Source organism: Crocodylus porosus, unplaced genomic scaffold, assembly GCF_001723895.1.
Source record: "Crocodylus porosus isolate Cpor-Errol unplaced genomic scaffold, CroPor_comp1, whole genome shotgun sequence".
Classification (NCBI taxonomy): domain Eukaryota; kingdom Metazoa; phylum Chordata; order Crocodylia; family Crocodylidae; genus Crocodylus; species Crocodylus porosus.
This window is the reverse complement of record NW_017728927.1, coordinates 13838475-13855410: the sequence shown is the minus strand read 5'-3', so window position 1 is coordinate 13855410 and position 16936 is coordinate 13838475. Positions and strand designations below refer to the sequence as shown.

Sequence of the window (16936 nt, the reverse complement as noted above, 5' to 3'; positions counted from 1 at the left end):
CCCCGCCGCGTGACTCAGCACGGGGCGCCCGGCCCCACCCGGGGCTCTGCTCCCACGTGGCCGCGGGCCCCGGGGCTGGAGGGGGAGCGGGGAGCCGGGCCGGGGGCCGCGAGTCGCAGAGGCTCGGTATCGGGGACAAGCCCCCTCCGGAGCAGGGTCCCCGGGGCTTGGCCCCCATGGCCTGAAGAAGCCGTCGCCTGTTGCACAAAAGTTGGGCGGTTTGGGAAGGGGCGGGATGCTGCCTGGCCGGGGTCTGGAGAGGTCGCCCATGCCCCGCCTGTGCTTCGATGGACCGCGGGGGCGCTGGAAACGAGCCAGCGGGTCCCTGGTTGTGCCCTGCGCGCCCGGGTCACCCTGCGTCGGGCAGTAACAGAGGGGGCGTTGCGGCGGGAGACCAATGGGGCAAGTGACTTCTTGGTGGCGGGGAAGGGAGCGACGGCCCGGCAGGCCGAGGAGGGGCCGTGCTGGAGGTGGCCCCAGCTGGCTGGTGGGGGCGCAGGCCGCTGAGGTGGCTTGCTGGAGGGGACACCTGCCAAGTGGTGGTTTCGAGACCGCGCCCTCTGTGGAGGGCGGGTGGGGCTTCCTGAGAACTGCTTTTCGCCCCCTGAACGGGTGGTGGGGTGGGGTGTTAGCCCCACGGGGGTGGAGAAGCCTGGCTTCTGCTCCCTTCCCCCCCCGACAAAGGAGTGGCACTCGTGAGAGAAATGTCCAGGCCGCGAGGGAGGGGAAGTGGAACATGTCTGAACTCTAGAAGCGCGCCATGGTCAGTTGGAGAGAGCGCCTTCCTCCTCCTCCTCCTGTGGCCCAGGGGTGCTGGGAGTCTGCGTGCCTGGGCTGCGCGGGGTGGAGGAGAGGGGACTCGTTCTCCAGCTCCTGGAAGAAAGCAGGCTGGGACGGCTCCACTTAGGAGCAAGCCCCTTTGGGGAAAGTGGCAGCGCAGGAAATGGAAAAGCTGCCATTCCTTCTCTGCCCTCCCTCCCTCTCCCTAGCTCAGCTCTGGGGGCCGAGGAGAAGGCAGAGAGGTGAGAAGCCAGAAAACCCCTGTCCCAAAATGCCCCTGTCCCACCAGATCCAGAGGTTCACGTCTTATTATTGGAGGTTTCGGTCCCTGGGCGCTTGGCGTGTGCAGGCAGGGGCACCCCTGCTCCCATGCCAGCCCAGACAACATGCTGTGCCGCCGTCCTGCGGTGGCTTAGTATGGAGGGAATTTACCTTGCTGCTTGCTCACTGATGGAGCCGGTGCTTGCTCCCTGCTCTGTCTCTTCCGTGTATACACTGTAATGCAGAGTAACCTTCCTCCTGCAGTCACTTCCTAAACATGATGGACGCTCCGGTTATCCAATGGCCGTGCCTAGCATTGGCAGCACAGAGGGGAGGGAGGATTAACCCTGTTTGTACCTCCGAGGGACTCCTGGTGACAATATGGAGGATGTTTTTTTCAAGGAGGAGATGGTTATAGGGGGGAGAGGGCTTGTGGGCTTTGGTTAGCAAGATGCTCCGCATGTTGTAGACCTCGCGGGGGCTTTATTCCTGCACTTTGGGTTAGCTGTGTTAAATGATCTTGGGGTAATTCATATGCAACCTCAAAAAGTATTTTTAAGGCTACAAGAGGTCCTTCATATTAGGGAAGTTTCACCTATGTTCTTTCCCCAACCTGTTGCGGCAGTAGTGGTTTAAACCTATGTCTGGCTTGAAATAACTAACAGAATTTAATGGTGAATGAAATAAAGCCTAAGCAGCCGAGTGTTTATAAGGGCTTTCTGAAGCCCCCTGGTTTTGCACTGAAACTTTGTAGCGGTCTGATGTTTGGGAGGGGAAGCAGGGACAGCTGGAGCTCTCGGCCCCCCAGGCGGCATGGCAGGCAGTCGGGGCTGGTGGGATGAGCGCGTTTGCAGATTGATTGAGTAAATATCCAGCTGCGAAACTCTCCAGCAGTGCTGACGCCTGCAATTATCAGGGAATTTCAGGCTCAGCCCCCCATTGAGAAGTGCAGGCAGTTTATGCTCTTTTCTGGGCCGTTGTTTCAGGCTATCTGCAAACTTGGGCAGATATTGTTGCATCACTTTAAGCTGCTTCTCCCTTGTTTGGAAGGCTGTTTCACTGTGGGCCTGGGATGCCAAAAAAACTTTTTTCTTTTTTTTTTTTTTTAAGTAAATGAAAGCAATTATCCTGCTGCTCAGCTCTAAAACAGGGCACATCCTGCAGCACGCTTCGCTGTCTTGCAGACTGTGGGTGCCTGAATAACCATCCTCATGTCTGTTATCTTTCCCATTCACGTGGAGGTTGGACTTAGTCCATGGTGCTCAGGAGAATTCACACGCCCTCATCTCAGTTCTGCCTCTTGGCCCCATAGAAATCGCTGACCACATACTACCTTGATTTCCCCAGGTGACAAAAGTGGTACTTTTTCTGTGATGCGGGACTTAAAACTAAAATGCTGTGCAAAAATGAGTTATCACTTCCATAACATGCACTGCGGGGAGGAGTGCTACCCTGTGTCTGAAGCTGTCAGCAGTGTATCCGACCTCTTCAGTAGCTGCCGTTCCCCCTCCCTCTTCCCCCCAGTAAGTCCAAGGTCTGTAATGTGACACAGGCATACTCTCATGATAGCCTGAATTGGCCGCTCTGTAACCATAGGCTCTCTGCAGCATCTGACTAGGTTGTTTACCAAAGCATCGAAGACCGTCTGATCCCTGTCCAGGCTTCCCCCGAGAGAGCCTCCGAGTCGTGTCCCGGCAGCTCTCAGATTCTGTCTGAAGGTTCCTGAATCTGTTCTTTGCTGGTGGATGCTGGTTCTGGTCCATAAGGGAAATGGAAAGCTGGCCAGCTAGGCGAGTTCAGTGTGTGGAAAGTAAACAGTGACTCACCCCTCCCTGGTCTCTTCTCTGGGCTCATGGAGAATTTATTGCTTTGCATGCGTTTGCTGTCTCCTTGATTCACATCATCAGCACCCCCCTTCATCCAGATGAACGACAAGTGTCAGTCTGTCTTGCAGAATGCGTGAAGACTGCTGAAGCAGGGGGAGGACCCGGGGATGACGGGAGGGATGGTGCTGCCTGCGTTCCACGCGGCAGCGTGTTGGAAATCCACGTCAGGTCTCCAAGGGGCAGAGGCACAGAGCTTGGGGCTTAAGCATCTGCAGTTCCCTTCACCTGTAAGACCTGATGTCCTCCTTGGTGGTCACGTTCACACGGCCAGCTCTGGAGAAATGGTCGGCTGATGTGACCATCTCGCAGGTGTCTCCTCTGGTGTGTGGCACTGAGATTTTAAGATCTGGGTAAGTGCGTGCTGCTCTCAGGTTGAAATGCTCCATGCGGACCAGGAGGAGGGTGGGAGGTTCAGGCTTCTGGCAGCAGTGGGAACCAGGACTTGCTTCCTAACCTCCGATAATCTGACTGCTCATTGATGCCTGCTTGGAGCTTGAATGTGGAGGGTCACCAGTCTTTTGAAACTTTTGGCCATTATGTCCCTTAAGAAAGAGGAAGAGGGCCAGGTAGCTTGTGGGTAAACTCAGTGTGGATAGGTCGCTGACCAGGTGCCTTACAAATCGTCTCGCTGTGTTTTGGACTGGCTGGAGGCAGTACTGCTGATTTAAGCCTGTGGGCAGAATGGAGATTCTTGATGTGATGCGTTGTACAAGATGGAGAGTCCTCTACCATGTAACCGTCCTGGCATGGCAGTCCTCTTAGGGAGGAGAAAAGCGGTTGTTGGCCTTTTTGGGCCGAGGATTGTACATCGTCACATTGCTGTACTTGCTGTCTCGCGTGTGTCTGAATGGAAGCTAAATACTGATGGGGCTTTCTGCTGGATAATTTTGTCCTGGCCACTGTTCCATTTTGGGATAAATGGGTTTTAATGTTCAAGGCTGTGTACAAATTACTCACAAGTGCATCCATGCCTGCTGTGAGGTAGCAGCCATGACTGTCACTAATGCATTGCTTTGTAAAGTGCTTTTGGAGCCCCAGCATGTGAGAAGTGCTATTTGAAAACTGGTGTAGTCTGCTGTGCTCTTCTTCCTTGCAAGTCATCTCGCATAGCAGTGCGCTCTTGCCTCTATCCACTAGTTAGGGCTGTCTTTATCTCCCCTGTCTTGTGCTGCCTCTAAGAAAATTAGTAGGGGTTACCAGCTATGCCAAACCAAAACCACGCAACTTGGAATTCTGGCCCGAATTCTCCTGCCAATGTTGACGGTGATAAGGGGGGCAAGCAAGGGTGTTGGCAAGAGTGCCGTGGGATTGTTTTATTCTAAAAACATGACATCACTACAACGAAAGCACTTCTTAATACAAAAGGTGCCAGTCTGTAAGCCCTTATCCCCTCGTTGAGGGCACAGAACTGCCTGCTCTTCTTGTATGATACTCAGAAGTGTGCCAGGCTGCTTGCAAAATAAAGATGTAATGTGGACCGTGCTCTAAAAAGCATCCATGCTAACTTTAGATATGATGAAAGCAATTGCAATTAAGAAAAGAAGGGCAGGAATAGGGAAAAGAAAGAAAAGGGAGCTTCAAAACACCTCTGCAAGCCGTGTGCAGTGGACGTCTCTGAGTGTGGAATAGTTGCTGCTGTTTACCTTTTTACTAGGAGTTTTTGTCTTTGGATTCTAAAGATAGGAAATGCCACACACTGTAATATATTTAACTGCTTGTGGGCGATAAATGGACAGTTTTAATCAGTACAGATTGTGAGTATTTTTATCCTCGCTTTACAGATGGGGAGATTGCGTCAGAGTTTAAGAAACCAACCCAAGGCCACAGAGGACATAATTGTTGGTCAGGATTATAACTCTGAGTGCTTGTTCCAGGTCCTGTGTTTGGACCCTACCTGCAGGCCGACTTACTTCATAAGATGATGAGTCTTGGATGAATGGTCACTGAGTCTGTGATTTTGATGGATCTTATTTGGATGTTCGCCACAGCGCCGTGTTAAACTCTGGCGGGTTAGGGGTAGGGTTAGTGATGTGCTTTGCAAGTGTTAAAGGGGCATGACCCAACCTCTGGGAGATGCTGTTCCTGAATAGCAGCTCTTCTCAGGAGAGGGGGCTTGTCTGAATTGGCGTTTCTCAACCCGTGGGTTGGGAAGTGGGTCTCAAGAATATGTGAAAGGGTCGGGAGCAAACTTTAAAAAAATGTTTTCTCCTTTAAAAGAGAAAAACATGGGAAACTGCGGCTTTTTCCTTGCGGGCTGGCAGAGTCCCAGCCTGTGGGGGGCCCCCATACCCCACACGTTGGGGAGCCGGGGTCAGTGGGTTGGGAGTGAGGGGCAGCACATTAGGACTGGCCATTGATGTTTACAAACGGGCCTTGGTACAAAAAGGGTCGAGACCCCTGGTCTAGATGCCGATCGAGTGCACAATGTGCTGCTGATCCAATGGTCCCATTTTGCACAGGTGCCGGTTGGGAACACTGGGGTATCCAAGTCCCTCCTTCATCTCTGTCCCAGTGACTCTGCTGTATTGCCTGGGCCTGGTGCGATACCTTGAGTACAGCGACGTGTCAGCAAAATGGCCTTTGAATAAAAAACAAAGGCGGTAAGGAAGGTGTTCAGTACCAGTGACCCCCAGAGACGGAGGGCCAGGATAGCGTGCTTCTGTTTCTAATTTCTGTTGCTGTTTTTGAATTTCCTGGACCCTTGTCGGCTCGTCAGGTGCCGACAGCGTGCTTGGCGGTGTGTGAAACGCAGAGGACTCCAGGGCCTCCCTTGAGGAACTTGCAGTGTAAATAGGCATTGCTTCAGCAGCCATCAGAGACACAAAGCAACAGGTGACCAGAAGGGGGGTTTGTCACATGGAATCAAAGCCGCTTCCTATTGCAGCCGTGTTACTTTGGGTGGCAGGCTCACCCGCATTGCAACCCCCGGGAGGGAGTCTCGGCCCTCCACGCTTGTTTTCCGCCGCGTTTTACATGTCTTTCCATCTCCGCGCAGCCAGCAGCGTGTTCAGTTTTTCCGTCGGCTGGTGCAGAAAGCGCTTTGAAGACACGCCGGGTGAGGATCAAAAGGCTTTTTGTGTAATCGGTGGGTGTGACCGAGGCGTCCCCCGCCTCCCCCTCCTTTTTGACTTTCCTTTTCCGGTTTTTTGCTTTGCCAAGTGCCGACAGTGGGACTCCAGCGTGCCCCTTCCCTTCTAGGGCCGGGGGGGGGTCCAGCGGGTTTCTGGTTCTGTGGGAATGCAGCTCTCCAACTCTGTAAACAGCCGGTGACTCACTTCATAGCTATGGCACCGACTGACTGCAAGGCCCGAGGCTGTGTGTGTGTAGGGAGGGGGCTACAGCCTGTTTCCTTTCTGCACTGCTTTCCCCGTTACTCACTGGGATCATTTGGCCAAGACCAGGAGCCTTTCCTTCCTCCTTTGCGCACTAATGTATTTGTGCCTGTGGCTCGAGTAGGACGACGGCAGGGGTGCGTGCTGAATACCAAGCGTGACGGGGGAAACGAGGGAGAGGTGGTCCAAAGGGGGAGAAGGGGAAGGCGTCTGTGTGGGGGGGAGCTTGCCCCTTCCTCTGCCCTCTGTGCAAAAAACCCAGAACTTAGCAGGGCATGGAGGTCAGCATTCGGCTTCCCCCTTTCCTTTCCTCCCTGCAGCAGGTGACAAGTGCCCTCGCTGGGGTTGCACCGTGCAGTCTGTGAGAAACGGGTACCGTCTGTCCCAGACGCTGTTAGCTGCCCTGAACTGAGTCTGCTGCAGAGGAGGAGAGGGGCGGTTGCTGGAGATGCTGTCCGGGTTGGAGCGGGGCGGGTGGTTAATACCAGGCATGAGCTTGGGCCCGGTGCAATGCTCTGCTAAAGGCACCGCACACCAGTTGCTTTAAGTGGCCCATTCATCACGAAGTGTCTGTCGCTGGTCTGGCTCGCACGCTGCGTGATGGGAGGCAATCGAGACGGGTGGGGGAGAGACCAGCCGGGAGATGGAGCAGTGTGGTGGAAGCCAGATGAAGTGCTTTAATAAAAAGGCGCTCAAATTCAGGGAAATTCCTCTACGCTGCACTTGTTCTCACCCCTTGTTATCTTGATTTTTGTGTGTGTGTGTGACACGATGATGAAATGTCTTGACTGGTGCAGTTCATATACAAGCTGAGCCAGCATCCTTCTGGCTCCTGTCACCCCCCCACCCCACCTTCGCCACCCCTCTCCACCGCCGCCCCCACCCCGGGGTGTTTGCAGACATGAATGAGTTTGTTTACTCTTTGACGATCTTGTGATGTCTTTGCACAGACATGACCTGAAGTCATTATTGCTTTTGGGCTTCTCTGTTTCCATGGCGACTGTCTCAGGGTTGGCTACTTTCCCAAGGTCACCATGGCAACTATCAGAAGGGAATCATGCTTGGGATGCTTTGGCTGGATTTTTCATGAATGATTAGAATGTGTGACACGACGCAGACGTGGAAATGGGGAGGGTTGGGGTAGGAGGGGGGCGAACTCCCGCCAGACAGTCTGTGTGCGCTGTGCGCCCAGCGCCGCCGCAGCCTTCCCAACCCGCTCGAGCCGCTCCTCGGGAGGGACGGACTCGGTGTCGGAGCCGAAGCCCTCGCGCCCGCCCTGGCTTCTGCAGCCAAGATGCTGGGGACAGTGTAGGGCGATGCCGTGATGTCACAGTGCGGGGCCCTCGGCCGTGGTAGGTGCAGAATGAGCGCTTGCTCCGGCAGTGTCGTCGCTCCGGCTCGGTGGGCGTGAAGGTTCGGGAGCGAGGGCCAGCGCCGCGGCCTGAAGGGGTGTAGCAACCCGCCGAGGTGAGCTTGAAGGGCAGCATCTCACCGGGGCGGAGGGGGATGTGCCTGGCCTCGGCAGGTCCCCTCTTAGCTGAGGTGGGAGAGCATCCTGGAGCAACAGTCTCGATCCCTGGGGAGATGCCAAACTCGTCCCTCGTTTCGCCAATTGATTTTTGCACCTCTCTTGGGTTTTTTTTGGCCATGATTTTTGGGGTGCAGGGTGGCTTGGAGGGCAGGTAGTGAGAGAGGTTTTTGCTCTCTGGGCTGCCATTTCAAATGTAGGCTAGGTGAATGCAAAGAGAGCAGCTACTGTCCTCTAGGTCTTTGTGGTGTCTTGAGAAGCGGGCTGCTGGTCCCAGTCCAGTTCCAGGTGGAGGGACCTGGATGCCCCCAAAGCCTCCATAAGGAGTCAAAGGTCAGATTGGGTCCCGGAGACCGAATTCCTGGGCAAGGGAAGGCAAGGTGGCCTTTTGGGTACCATGCACTGCCTTGCCAGCATAATAGCTATACACAAATGGGCACTGGGCTCCCTCCTCCTCTTCCTGGCACAAATGTCACCAAGAATTTGGAAACCTTTGCAGCTTTTCAGAAAGCTGTGTTTACAGGGCACCTGTCGGCCATGCATGGGAGCCCTTCTCATACATGAATGAGCAGACAGCGTGCAGCCTTCTGAATCTCTCCTCCCATCCCAAAGGATGATGAAGGCTTGCGTGGCCCCCTCTCTTTGCCTGGTGCTCCAGAGATGCGGTTCTGCTAGCTTGAAATGTGCGTACACGTGTTGGTGATGTTTCATTCTCTAATCTTATTGTAACCTGAATTGTATTTTGTTTTGTTTTTTAATTTTTTTTTCCAGTTGCAATTTCTGAGCAGTTTTGTCCAGGCGACTGTGCCCAGGTTATGACGACTAATCCCAAACCAAATAAGGCATTAAAGGTATGGCGGGAGAGTGGTGGGGATTACACAGGGTAAATGGGATGGGTGAAGGGGCCTTGCTCTAGATATGTATATTGCTGTCAATGGTGCCCACCCCATGTTCTGAGAGACTGGTATATTGATGCCAGCATATCTCTTGGGTACCAGCAGGGTGAGCTCAAGAAAGAAGAGTGGAGGGGAATTGATTGTGTCGTGGGGGAAGACTGAAGTCTCTGGGAGACATTTATAACCAGGCTGCACTGGAAGCATGTTAACAGCATACTGGAACAGATGTTCCTGGGCCCAACAGCAGGGTGCTGCTACCATAAGAAGAATAAACGCTGGGAAAGGTCTTGCCTACAAGTGTGTTCAGGCAGGAAATGTTTCGTAGGCAGACTCACTTCACAGCTTTCTTGCACACTTTACTCTTGAGTCTGTTGAAAGATGCTTCCAGTGTCCTGGGGTCTCCATCAGGTAGCCCCCCATTCTCCAGAGGGCATTCTACAAATGATTTTGCTAAACTAAAAGTTTTTAAAAGTTTGATGGAGGGGTCGTTCTGCTGTATTACTCCCCTGTGCAGAAGTCCAGTAAAACCACTTCAGATGGCAGTTTAACAAGCCAAACGGGGGTAACTTTTGGTCCACACTTGAATGGGAGACCTTCAAAGAAAAGCTACAAGATGCAGAAAGTAACAGTGATGGGCATTCACTCCTCCCTGAGTGTGTCCTGATTTCAGCCTAAGGCTGGAAGGCATAGTGTTCATGAAGGGGCAGGCCCAGGGTAAATCCCGTGGCACATTTCAGTTCAAGCCTTGTAGCTCAAATAAGGTAACTGTCACTGTCACTGCCTCACCATAGGTGTAAAGTTGACCCAGAACACCTTGCAGTGGTGTCTAAACCCTGAGAATATGATGCTGAAATATCTGCTATGGTGGCTGCATTTCAGTGGGATCCCTAATCTGTGACATGCTTGGAGGTGCCAAATAATCAGGTCTGCATCCATTACGAGTAGCAGAGGTGTCCTCTTGTTTTTGTTAGGAGGGCTGTGAAGTAGCTCTTTCATCCACTGTATTGCTGTGCAATTGGTATTTTCAGGTAAAGGAGGAGTCGGGAGAGAATGCCCCGGTGCTGAGTGACGATGAACTCGTGTCAATGTCCGTACGGGAGCTGAACCAGCACCTGAGGGGTCTCACCAAAGAGGAGGTCATCCGCCTGAAACAGCGGAGGCGCACGCTCAAGAACAGGGGCTACGCCGCCAGCTGCCGCATCAAGCGCGTGACGCAGAAGGAGGAGCTGGAGAGGCAGCGGGTCGAGCTGCAGCAGGAGGTGGAGAAGCTGGCCAGAGAAAACAGCAGCATGAAGCTGGAGCTGGATGCCCTGCGTTCGAAGTACGAGGCGCTGCAGACCTTCGCTCGTACCGTGGCGCGAGGGCCCATCACCCCGACCAAAGTGGCCACTACCAGTGTTATCACCATTGTGAAGTCGGCCGAAATCTCATCCAGTTCTGTGCCATTTTCGGCAGCATCCTAGTGCCCTCAGCAGGGGAACCAAGCAGCCTTTCGGGGGTGGGGGGGAAGGGCTCTTATGCATCGTCCCGGAGTCCTTGGTCACTTCAAGAATTGGCATTGGTAACGAATCTCTCTTCCAAAAGTGCAAAAAAGAAAAAAAGAAAAAAAGAAAAAGGAAAAAAAAAGAAAAGAAAAAGAAGAAAGAAATGTCTACAAGGGGAACTTAACTGGCTGCTCCTCTGTGAACTCAGCGGCTCTGCGTACCTCTCATGGCCGGGATTTGAGCTCTGTATGTAGTACAAGTTTCAAGGCTCGCTTTGTCCTCCCTGTTCTTCCCCAACCCCCTGCAGGCTGTGGGCAGCCTTCCGGCTGGGAGAAGATAGCTGACGAGCCTCCGGAGCTTTCACGAATGATGCTCAAAAGCCAGGAAATAGATGGACTGTAGGAATCATCATGTGAGGACTGTGGAGAAGAATTTCCTTTAGTGGCATCCAGCTACCCTGTGAGAAGTTACTTCACCCTCCACCACCACCTCCATCTGTAATAGCAGTGGCAGCGAAATAAGCTCCGGAGCAGATTTTGTCCTGCCGTGCATGGGTGTGGATGGGTGGGCAGCATCGTACAGAGGGCAGTAGGTCTGGGTGAGACCAGTTGGGGAAAGCCTTGTCTTCATCCCACACTGATTATGAGTTTACATGATTCAATACTTCCTTCACTTCACCCCACCCCACCCCTAACCTGTGTGACTTACAAGAACTAAATTGTAGCGTCTCTTATACAAAGCCAAGTCTTCAATAGCTCTTTCCCTAAGATGTGCCTGGAAATTGGGTATACTTATGCCACGTATTTCTTCCAGATAATCCACAATCTTGTAACAGTGGCTTTTTCAGGGTTTGCTGAAGCTTAAGGCGAGGAATCGCAGGAAATGTGGAGAGAGGTGGGGTAAGGGGCAGTAATTTTGGAGGTATTACTGGACTGAAGCAGAATTGATTGCAGGGTAGGAGCTGTTCTGCTGGGAATCAGCACTGTGAAAAGAGGTTTCTATAGAGCATGACACAGAGATGTTTTTAAAGCACTGAACCAGAGGGGCAGTCACCTACGGGCAAGAAGCTGGTGGAGACTCCTCTACTTGACAAAGGCAATGGTGGCTGAACCGCCTCTGCCTGAAGTGAACACTTCAACCTCATAGGCCATGTTCACTGGTCTCTGCCAGCCAGCGATGGGCTATAGGATGCTGGGTGGGGAAGAGGAGGAGGGGTTCTTTAACTGCTTGGTCAGTCACTAAGGCAGGGTGCCAAAGAGTAAAAGACCTTTAGTGGTTTGTATTGAGAGGGTTAAGGCTACCTGTGTGAAGATGACCCTTGAAACTTGACACTTTTTCTTTGGGCAGTGCTGTCTATGAATTATCCCAAGAGATATGCCAAGGGCAGGACTAAAATGGGGGTAGATAAGTAGCACTTATGGTTCTGAGGAATGATTGAGAAGAGGGAATTATGGCTCAGCAGGAAGTGGGAAGCCAAAAGGAGAAGATTCTGCTGTTCTTTAATGGGACTGAGGATGAATGTGCTTCCAGGTCAGCATAAAAATAGCTATGATGGTGTTTGGTTTGACACAGGCAAGAAGAGGGGCAGCGTCTGGCATTCTGTGGGGGTCAAAGACTTGTGGGGTGTCGGATGCCTGTTCCAATGCAGGTTAGAAGAGGATGAGATTGCTGAAGCTGGAGATGAGGAGAGAAGATAGCTAGTGCTCAAGAGAAGATGTGTGAAGTAGGTTAGGGTTCCAAAGGAAAAAGGTGATGGATGTAGTAGGTTAGCAGGAGGATGCTCCTGGCATTGACCAGGGTAGAAAAGTAGCCCTCTAGACCCATGTAAGACATCAGTCGAGAAGTCCTCTCCTGTCTTGAACAATAAGAATGCAGAATTTTAGTAAAGCCTTCCTTGTCTACAGAAGTGGTAGGTAGTTCATATCTTCTCGCTGGAGTCTGGGTTTTCCGGGAGAGTCCCTTAGCAAAATAGGTTGAGGAGGAGGAACCTTGCACTTGATTCTTATTGGGCGCGTCTACATGTGCGTCAGTGTGCTGTAATTATGGTGCTTTGTTTAGTATCTAGTAACAGGTACTAAAGGCGCCTATAATCAGCGCTACTGTGCCGTAGCACCAGCACATACCTTTTCGGTGACGCTAATGCGCAGTAGGCTAATTACTGCTCACCAGCGCATTTGCACAGCTTTCACTGTGATGTGCTAATGCACAGTAGCATGAGTTTACTGCGGTTCTAGCATCTCGTGGAGATGTGCCCGTTCAGTCCTAAACATCTGCATTCGTGACTTTACTGAGCCATAGAGGCTGAAGTGTAATGCTTCCTGAAGGCTTAGAGCCCCGCCAGATTAAGTTTCTACTGGAGGAAAGGAGGAAGTTTTTCTAAAAGTGACTTTTCAGCAAGTATAGTGTGGGTGACACATAGCATTACCTCATTTCTTTTCCCTCCCTCCTTATCTTTTAGAAGGCAGATCGATGTCCTGTGTATCAGTACCCTTTATTGACTCCCCCAGCAGAAGCTGAGGAAGAGAAAGATGTTACTGTTGTTCCCTGGTCCCTTTTCATGTTCTACAGCTCAAGAATAGTTAGGTGCCTCTTAAAACAGGCAGAGTTTAGATTCCTAGCACTGTTGGGGCTTTAAATTAAATATAACATTTAAAAAAGAATGGCCAGTAGACTTGGGAATGCCCAAATGCTTCCAGTTTCTTGAATGTCTCCAGAGCTCCATGTTGTTCCTGAATAGACGGGAACACCCATCTGGGCATCCCTGACTACACCGGGGAAACGAAATCTGTGAAACAAAGAGACCGATGGGTAATTAAGCGTAGTTCTGTGGGGTCTTCTTGGTGCTGGAATGAGAAGAGAAACATATCTGAATTCTTTAGTGGCACGTCCCTCGTGGCCAAGTATTTTCCATTTCTTGGAAGGGTGCCAAAGGCTCATCCATGTGATTGCTAGTTTCGTGCTGCTGCCGGCACGTAATCTCTGGTCACTCGATTAAGGACAAGAGGCCTGGGTGTTATTAAAGCTGTTGATACCATAGCCATGGTAGGTAATCCATATTGGATATCAAAAAGGACCATGTGGAAATATTTAAAGAGAGAGAAATATATATATAAATATATAATTATATACATTTTATCGTACAGATTTTTCGTAAAAAAAAAAAAGACGAAAAAAAGTTTAGTTTTTTTTTTTTCCAAGTTTGATACTGTAAATCTTTATTAAAGGAAATTTCCAGTCCAGGGCTCCTTGGGTGGCGACGTGTGTGCGCGCGCACGGGGGGGGCGGGGGGAACAAGGCACCCTGCCTAGCTTCCTCAGACGGATTGGAATTGCAAGATGACGTGGAGGGAGGAATGACCTGAAAGCTGCTCCCCATATTAAGGACCCAGTTCCCCTCCCTCCTCGCTCAAGGGTGCTCCAGCTTGAGGTGGTCCCATTTGCATTCCTCTGGGGTTTGGGGTTCAGTTGTGTTTGGGTTTTGTTCTGTTTGGCTTTTCCCTTTTCTCCGTCCTACACTTGCAAGTCTGACATGCAGGGCGAGAGCCGTGTGCAGGGAATTTGGCCACTGCCTGTGGAAGCACTAAGGGGGGAGCCTTGTCAAGGAAAGCGTACGCCTCTTCCATTGCTCCTTCCACACAGCAGTATCTCTTGCTGGTTTGTACCATGAAGGGCTCCCTCTCCAACTCCAGAGGTGCTTTTCTCTGCCCCTTTCTGCTCGTCACATCAGCCTTAGCTCTGCAGTGGCATTTGGATCCACTGCTGAACCCCGAGCCTAGCATTTCTCTCTGATACCATCCTGTGCACGACATGGGAACCCCAGTCTGGGTGGGGGGAAGGCTAGGAGCAGCCTGCAGGATGCCCCCCCGATCCACAGTTGGGGCATCCCGGGGTGTTTGCATTGGGCAGTAACAGGAGGCAGTTCTTCTGTTTCACATGTCTTGTGCTCTCCTTTGGGAACAGGCACTGCATCCCTCTTTAGGGCAGCTTCTGGACCCTTTAAGCAAGTCAGTGTCTCTGCCCTTGCCCAGTCGTGTCTTCTACCCGACGAAACCAGATGCAGAGAGCAACAGGTTAGCTGCTGTGCAACATCACAGCCTCCTGGGACAGGGTTTGGGGGGGAGGGGGAGGAGAAATGGAGGTGGATAGTGAGAGTGGGGAAGGGGTAGTCAGTGGAAGAAGCGCGTTGCTCGAATAGCAGGGGGCATTCATGCTATATAACTCGGAGCCCAGGAAGGAGGTGGCGGCATTCTCCCTCTCTCAAATCATTTAAACTTTGTTGTCATGATTGTTTTTATTTAAAAAGGAAAAAAAAAAAAAGACAAACTTTTGTAATGTGGGTTTGTTTTCCCTTGTCGTCTGTACTTCAGTCTGCTGGGGTGTTTCCATAGATGGTGGATCCTTTGCTTTCATTTTGTTTTTTAAATGATAGAGGTCTTCTGTTTTAAGTTTTGTTTTGTTTTTTGTTTTGTTTTTTATCACCAGCTCCTTCTATCCTCTGTGGTTACTCAGTAATTTCATTTCAATATTTATTTTTGTGCTGCTTTTTTATTATAAAATAAATTATTGATATACCAAGTAATGTGGATTCCTGTTTGTAAGGCGTATAGCCCAGTGTATGTGTCCATTACTTTCTCTTGACAGCCACACCGTAATTTATTGCTGTAAATTTAGCTGCAGTGACTGGTTTTTGTACCTTTCCAATAAAGCATTTTCTGGTTTCAGATTTGCTCTGGTGTATCGTCAGCATTTCGGAGCCTGAGTTGTTCTTCACTGGAGTATTTCTCTTGTCTTAATCCCTTTTAGCCTGTACAGCATGTAGCCCACTGGGGCCTGCTCTTTCATTCTGTTAATGAAAGGCGGTTCTTTAGAAGTCAGTCTGGGTACGTTCAGCTGTGACTCACACGGACTGTCGGCGAGAACAAACTTGGGGCATGTATGACAATGGAGTAACGTGATGTAATCATTTTGCTGGTTAGATATGTGCTACTGAATCCCGTCTCATAGGTTTAAGTACTTCTATGGTGCAGCGAGCAAGAGCATACGCCATCCTGGTGCTACCGCTGTTCTCGCTGACCTGGTGACCTGGCCATCACCAAGTGGCACCAGCTTTTCAGTAGATTCAGCATCTCTTCCCAGTGCCCTCGTTTCTGCCGCATGACTCACTTGAAATTATGTGCATCTATATGCAAACAAGATGTAGCTTGGAACTGAAAAAGAGATGCGTAGTGTGGAGTGGTTTGTGAGACAGCAGAACTAACGCATAACAAGACATATGGGCTATAGCTTGGTGGGAGACTTCCCAGCAGCTAACAAGAGGTGGTGCTTTCTATCACAGTCAAGAGATCTTAATCAAGTGCTGAGGCTGCCGCTGCATGAGACGCAGCCAGCTCAACGTGCGCTGCACATTCTTTCAAATATATAGAGTCCTACCTCCCATGTTGTGATTGTAAAGCCCCTTCATTTTCCCCATGTGGATACTGATGGATGCCTTAAACTTGTCACTAAGCCTGTTTGACTTCTGATCCCTATTTTTCCTTTGTTCATTTGTTTCTTAGCTTTCAACAGAGAGCCTGATACTGGAAGGTCTGATTAGGAGACAACCTCTCCTTTCAACCTACACCTATGAGATAGTTAAGGTGGAAAGTAGAAGGAAACAGGATGGCAAGTTAAGGGAATTCAGGTACATTAAAGTAAAGGCACCAGTAAGAGGCCTAGAAGTTTAATCTTAATAGCAGGCAGAACACTTTTTATTAGGTAATTATGAAGGATGTGACATGAGCTGAGCTTGTAAGGATTAGCTGTGGATGGCATGAATCGAGACCTGCAGAAGCCAGGTGGTGGTTGCGGCGAGTGAGGTAAGGAGGGGTTTAGAGGATTGACATTTTCTTGTGCTCTGTGTGGTGGGCAAAGTAGTACCAGGGTTCAGAGACTGCTGAGAGAGGAGCTGTCAAGACTGCCAGCCTGAGAGAGTTCAAGAGAGGAAAATGAAGCGTTCTACCTCCGGAGGCTGTTCAGAAGTTCATCTTCTAGAGATGGACTGTGTTGTTCCCGTAAGTATTTCAGGACAAATGGTGCAGTCTGTGTGCAAGATGGCTTGGTACAGCAGGTTTGAAAAAAAAGTAGCACAAGTCTCTGAAGGCTGCGCGGCACTTCTCGAACATGTAGCTCATGCTCCTGGCACATCAGTAGGAACAGGCCTAATGGTCTGATCCAAACAGCCACCCCTACATGGTTAGAAGCCTCTCCATGATGCAGGACAGCCCCAGCGTGCTACAGTGGATAAATGAGAAGCAATTTGTCTAAGAGAAGCAATTTAAAACAAGGGCGGTTGGGGAATAGGGAGCAGCACAAAGAACAATACCTAGGGTGGAAACCTATCCCCCTCCCCCGACCTCTATTAAAACACCGAGGAGTCTGCTGTATTGAGAGTCTTGATATGTAGAGCAATGGGAAGTGCCCTCTGACACAGTCAAATGGAAAGCCTAACATCAGCTGCAATGTCACTGGCCACATCTGGCTGTTAATACTAAAGCCTTAGCCTTTGAAGTGCTAGTAGGTGAAGCTAGTCTCCTGTAAGGGAAGCACTCAGAAAATGCTGAAAACTTGGGAAACAAATTGAGGCACTGATCATGAGTTGTAGTTCACTTGCATTGGAGAGTGCTGTTGTGCCTGAAGTATTGCTAGAGACAGGCTTCAGAGACTTAGACCTAGGCCAAGCATGTGGCCCACCTCCATGCTTTTTAGTAATAGATGGTGAAGGCTTATTTGTT

General features: G+C 50.8%; 2 protein-coding genes across 4 annotated transcripts in view; one reads left to right on the top strand and one right to left on the bottom strand.

The window, feature by feature from the left end:
- The window catches only part of LOC109314734 (lysosomal alpha-glucosidase-like), a 22865-nt gene extending 20435 nt beyond the window's left edge, over positions 1-2430 (bottom strand). Inside the window, exon 1 of the mRNA XM_019542052.1 lies at positions 1213-2430. The gene's annotated coding sequence lies outside the window, so the exon portion shown is untranslated. The remainder of the gene's footprint in view (positions 1-1212) is intronic.
- Positions 2431-5241: 2811 nt separating this feature from the next.
- On the top strand, positions 5242-14892 carry MAFK (MAF bZIP transcription factor K). Of its 3 annotated transcripts, none has more exons than XM_019542049.1 (3): positions 5242-6012; positions 8559-8638; positions 9712-14892. In XM_019542049.1, exons 1-3 carry the CDS (start codon positions 5784-5786, stop codon positions 10144-10146), a joined length of 744 nt encoding a protein of 247 aa, XP_019397594.1. In that variant the 5' UTR covers positions 5242-5783; the 3' UTR covers positions 10147-14892. The 3 variants fall into 3 exon arrangements, with proteins under 3 accessions (XP_019397594.1, XP_019397595.1, XP_019397596.1); XM_019542050.1 differs by having other exon boundaries at positions 5245-5982; XM_019542051.1 differs by lacking the exon at positions 5242-6012 and adding an exon at positions 6492-7726.
- Positions 14893-16936: the final 2044 nt, after the last annotated feature.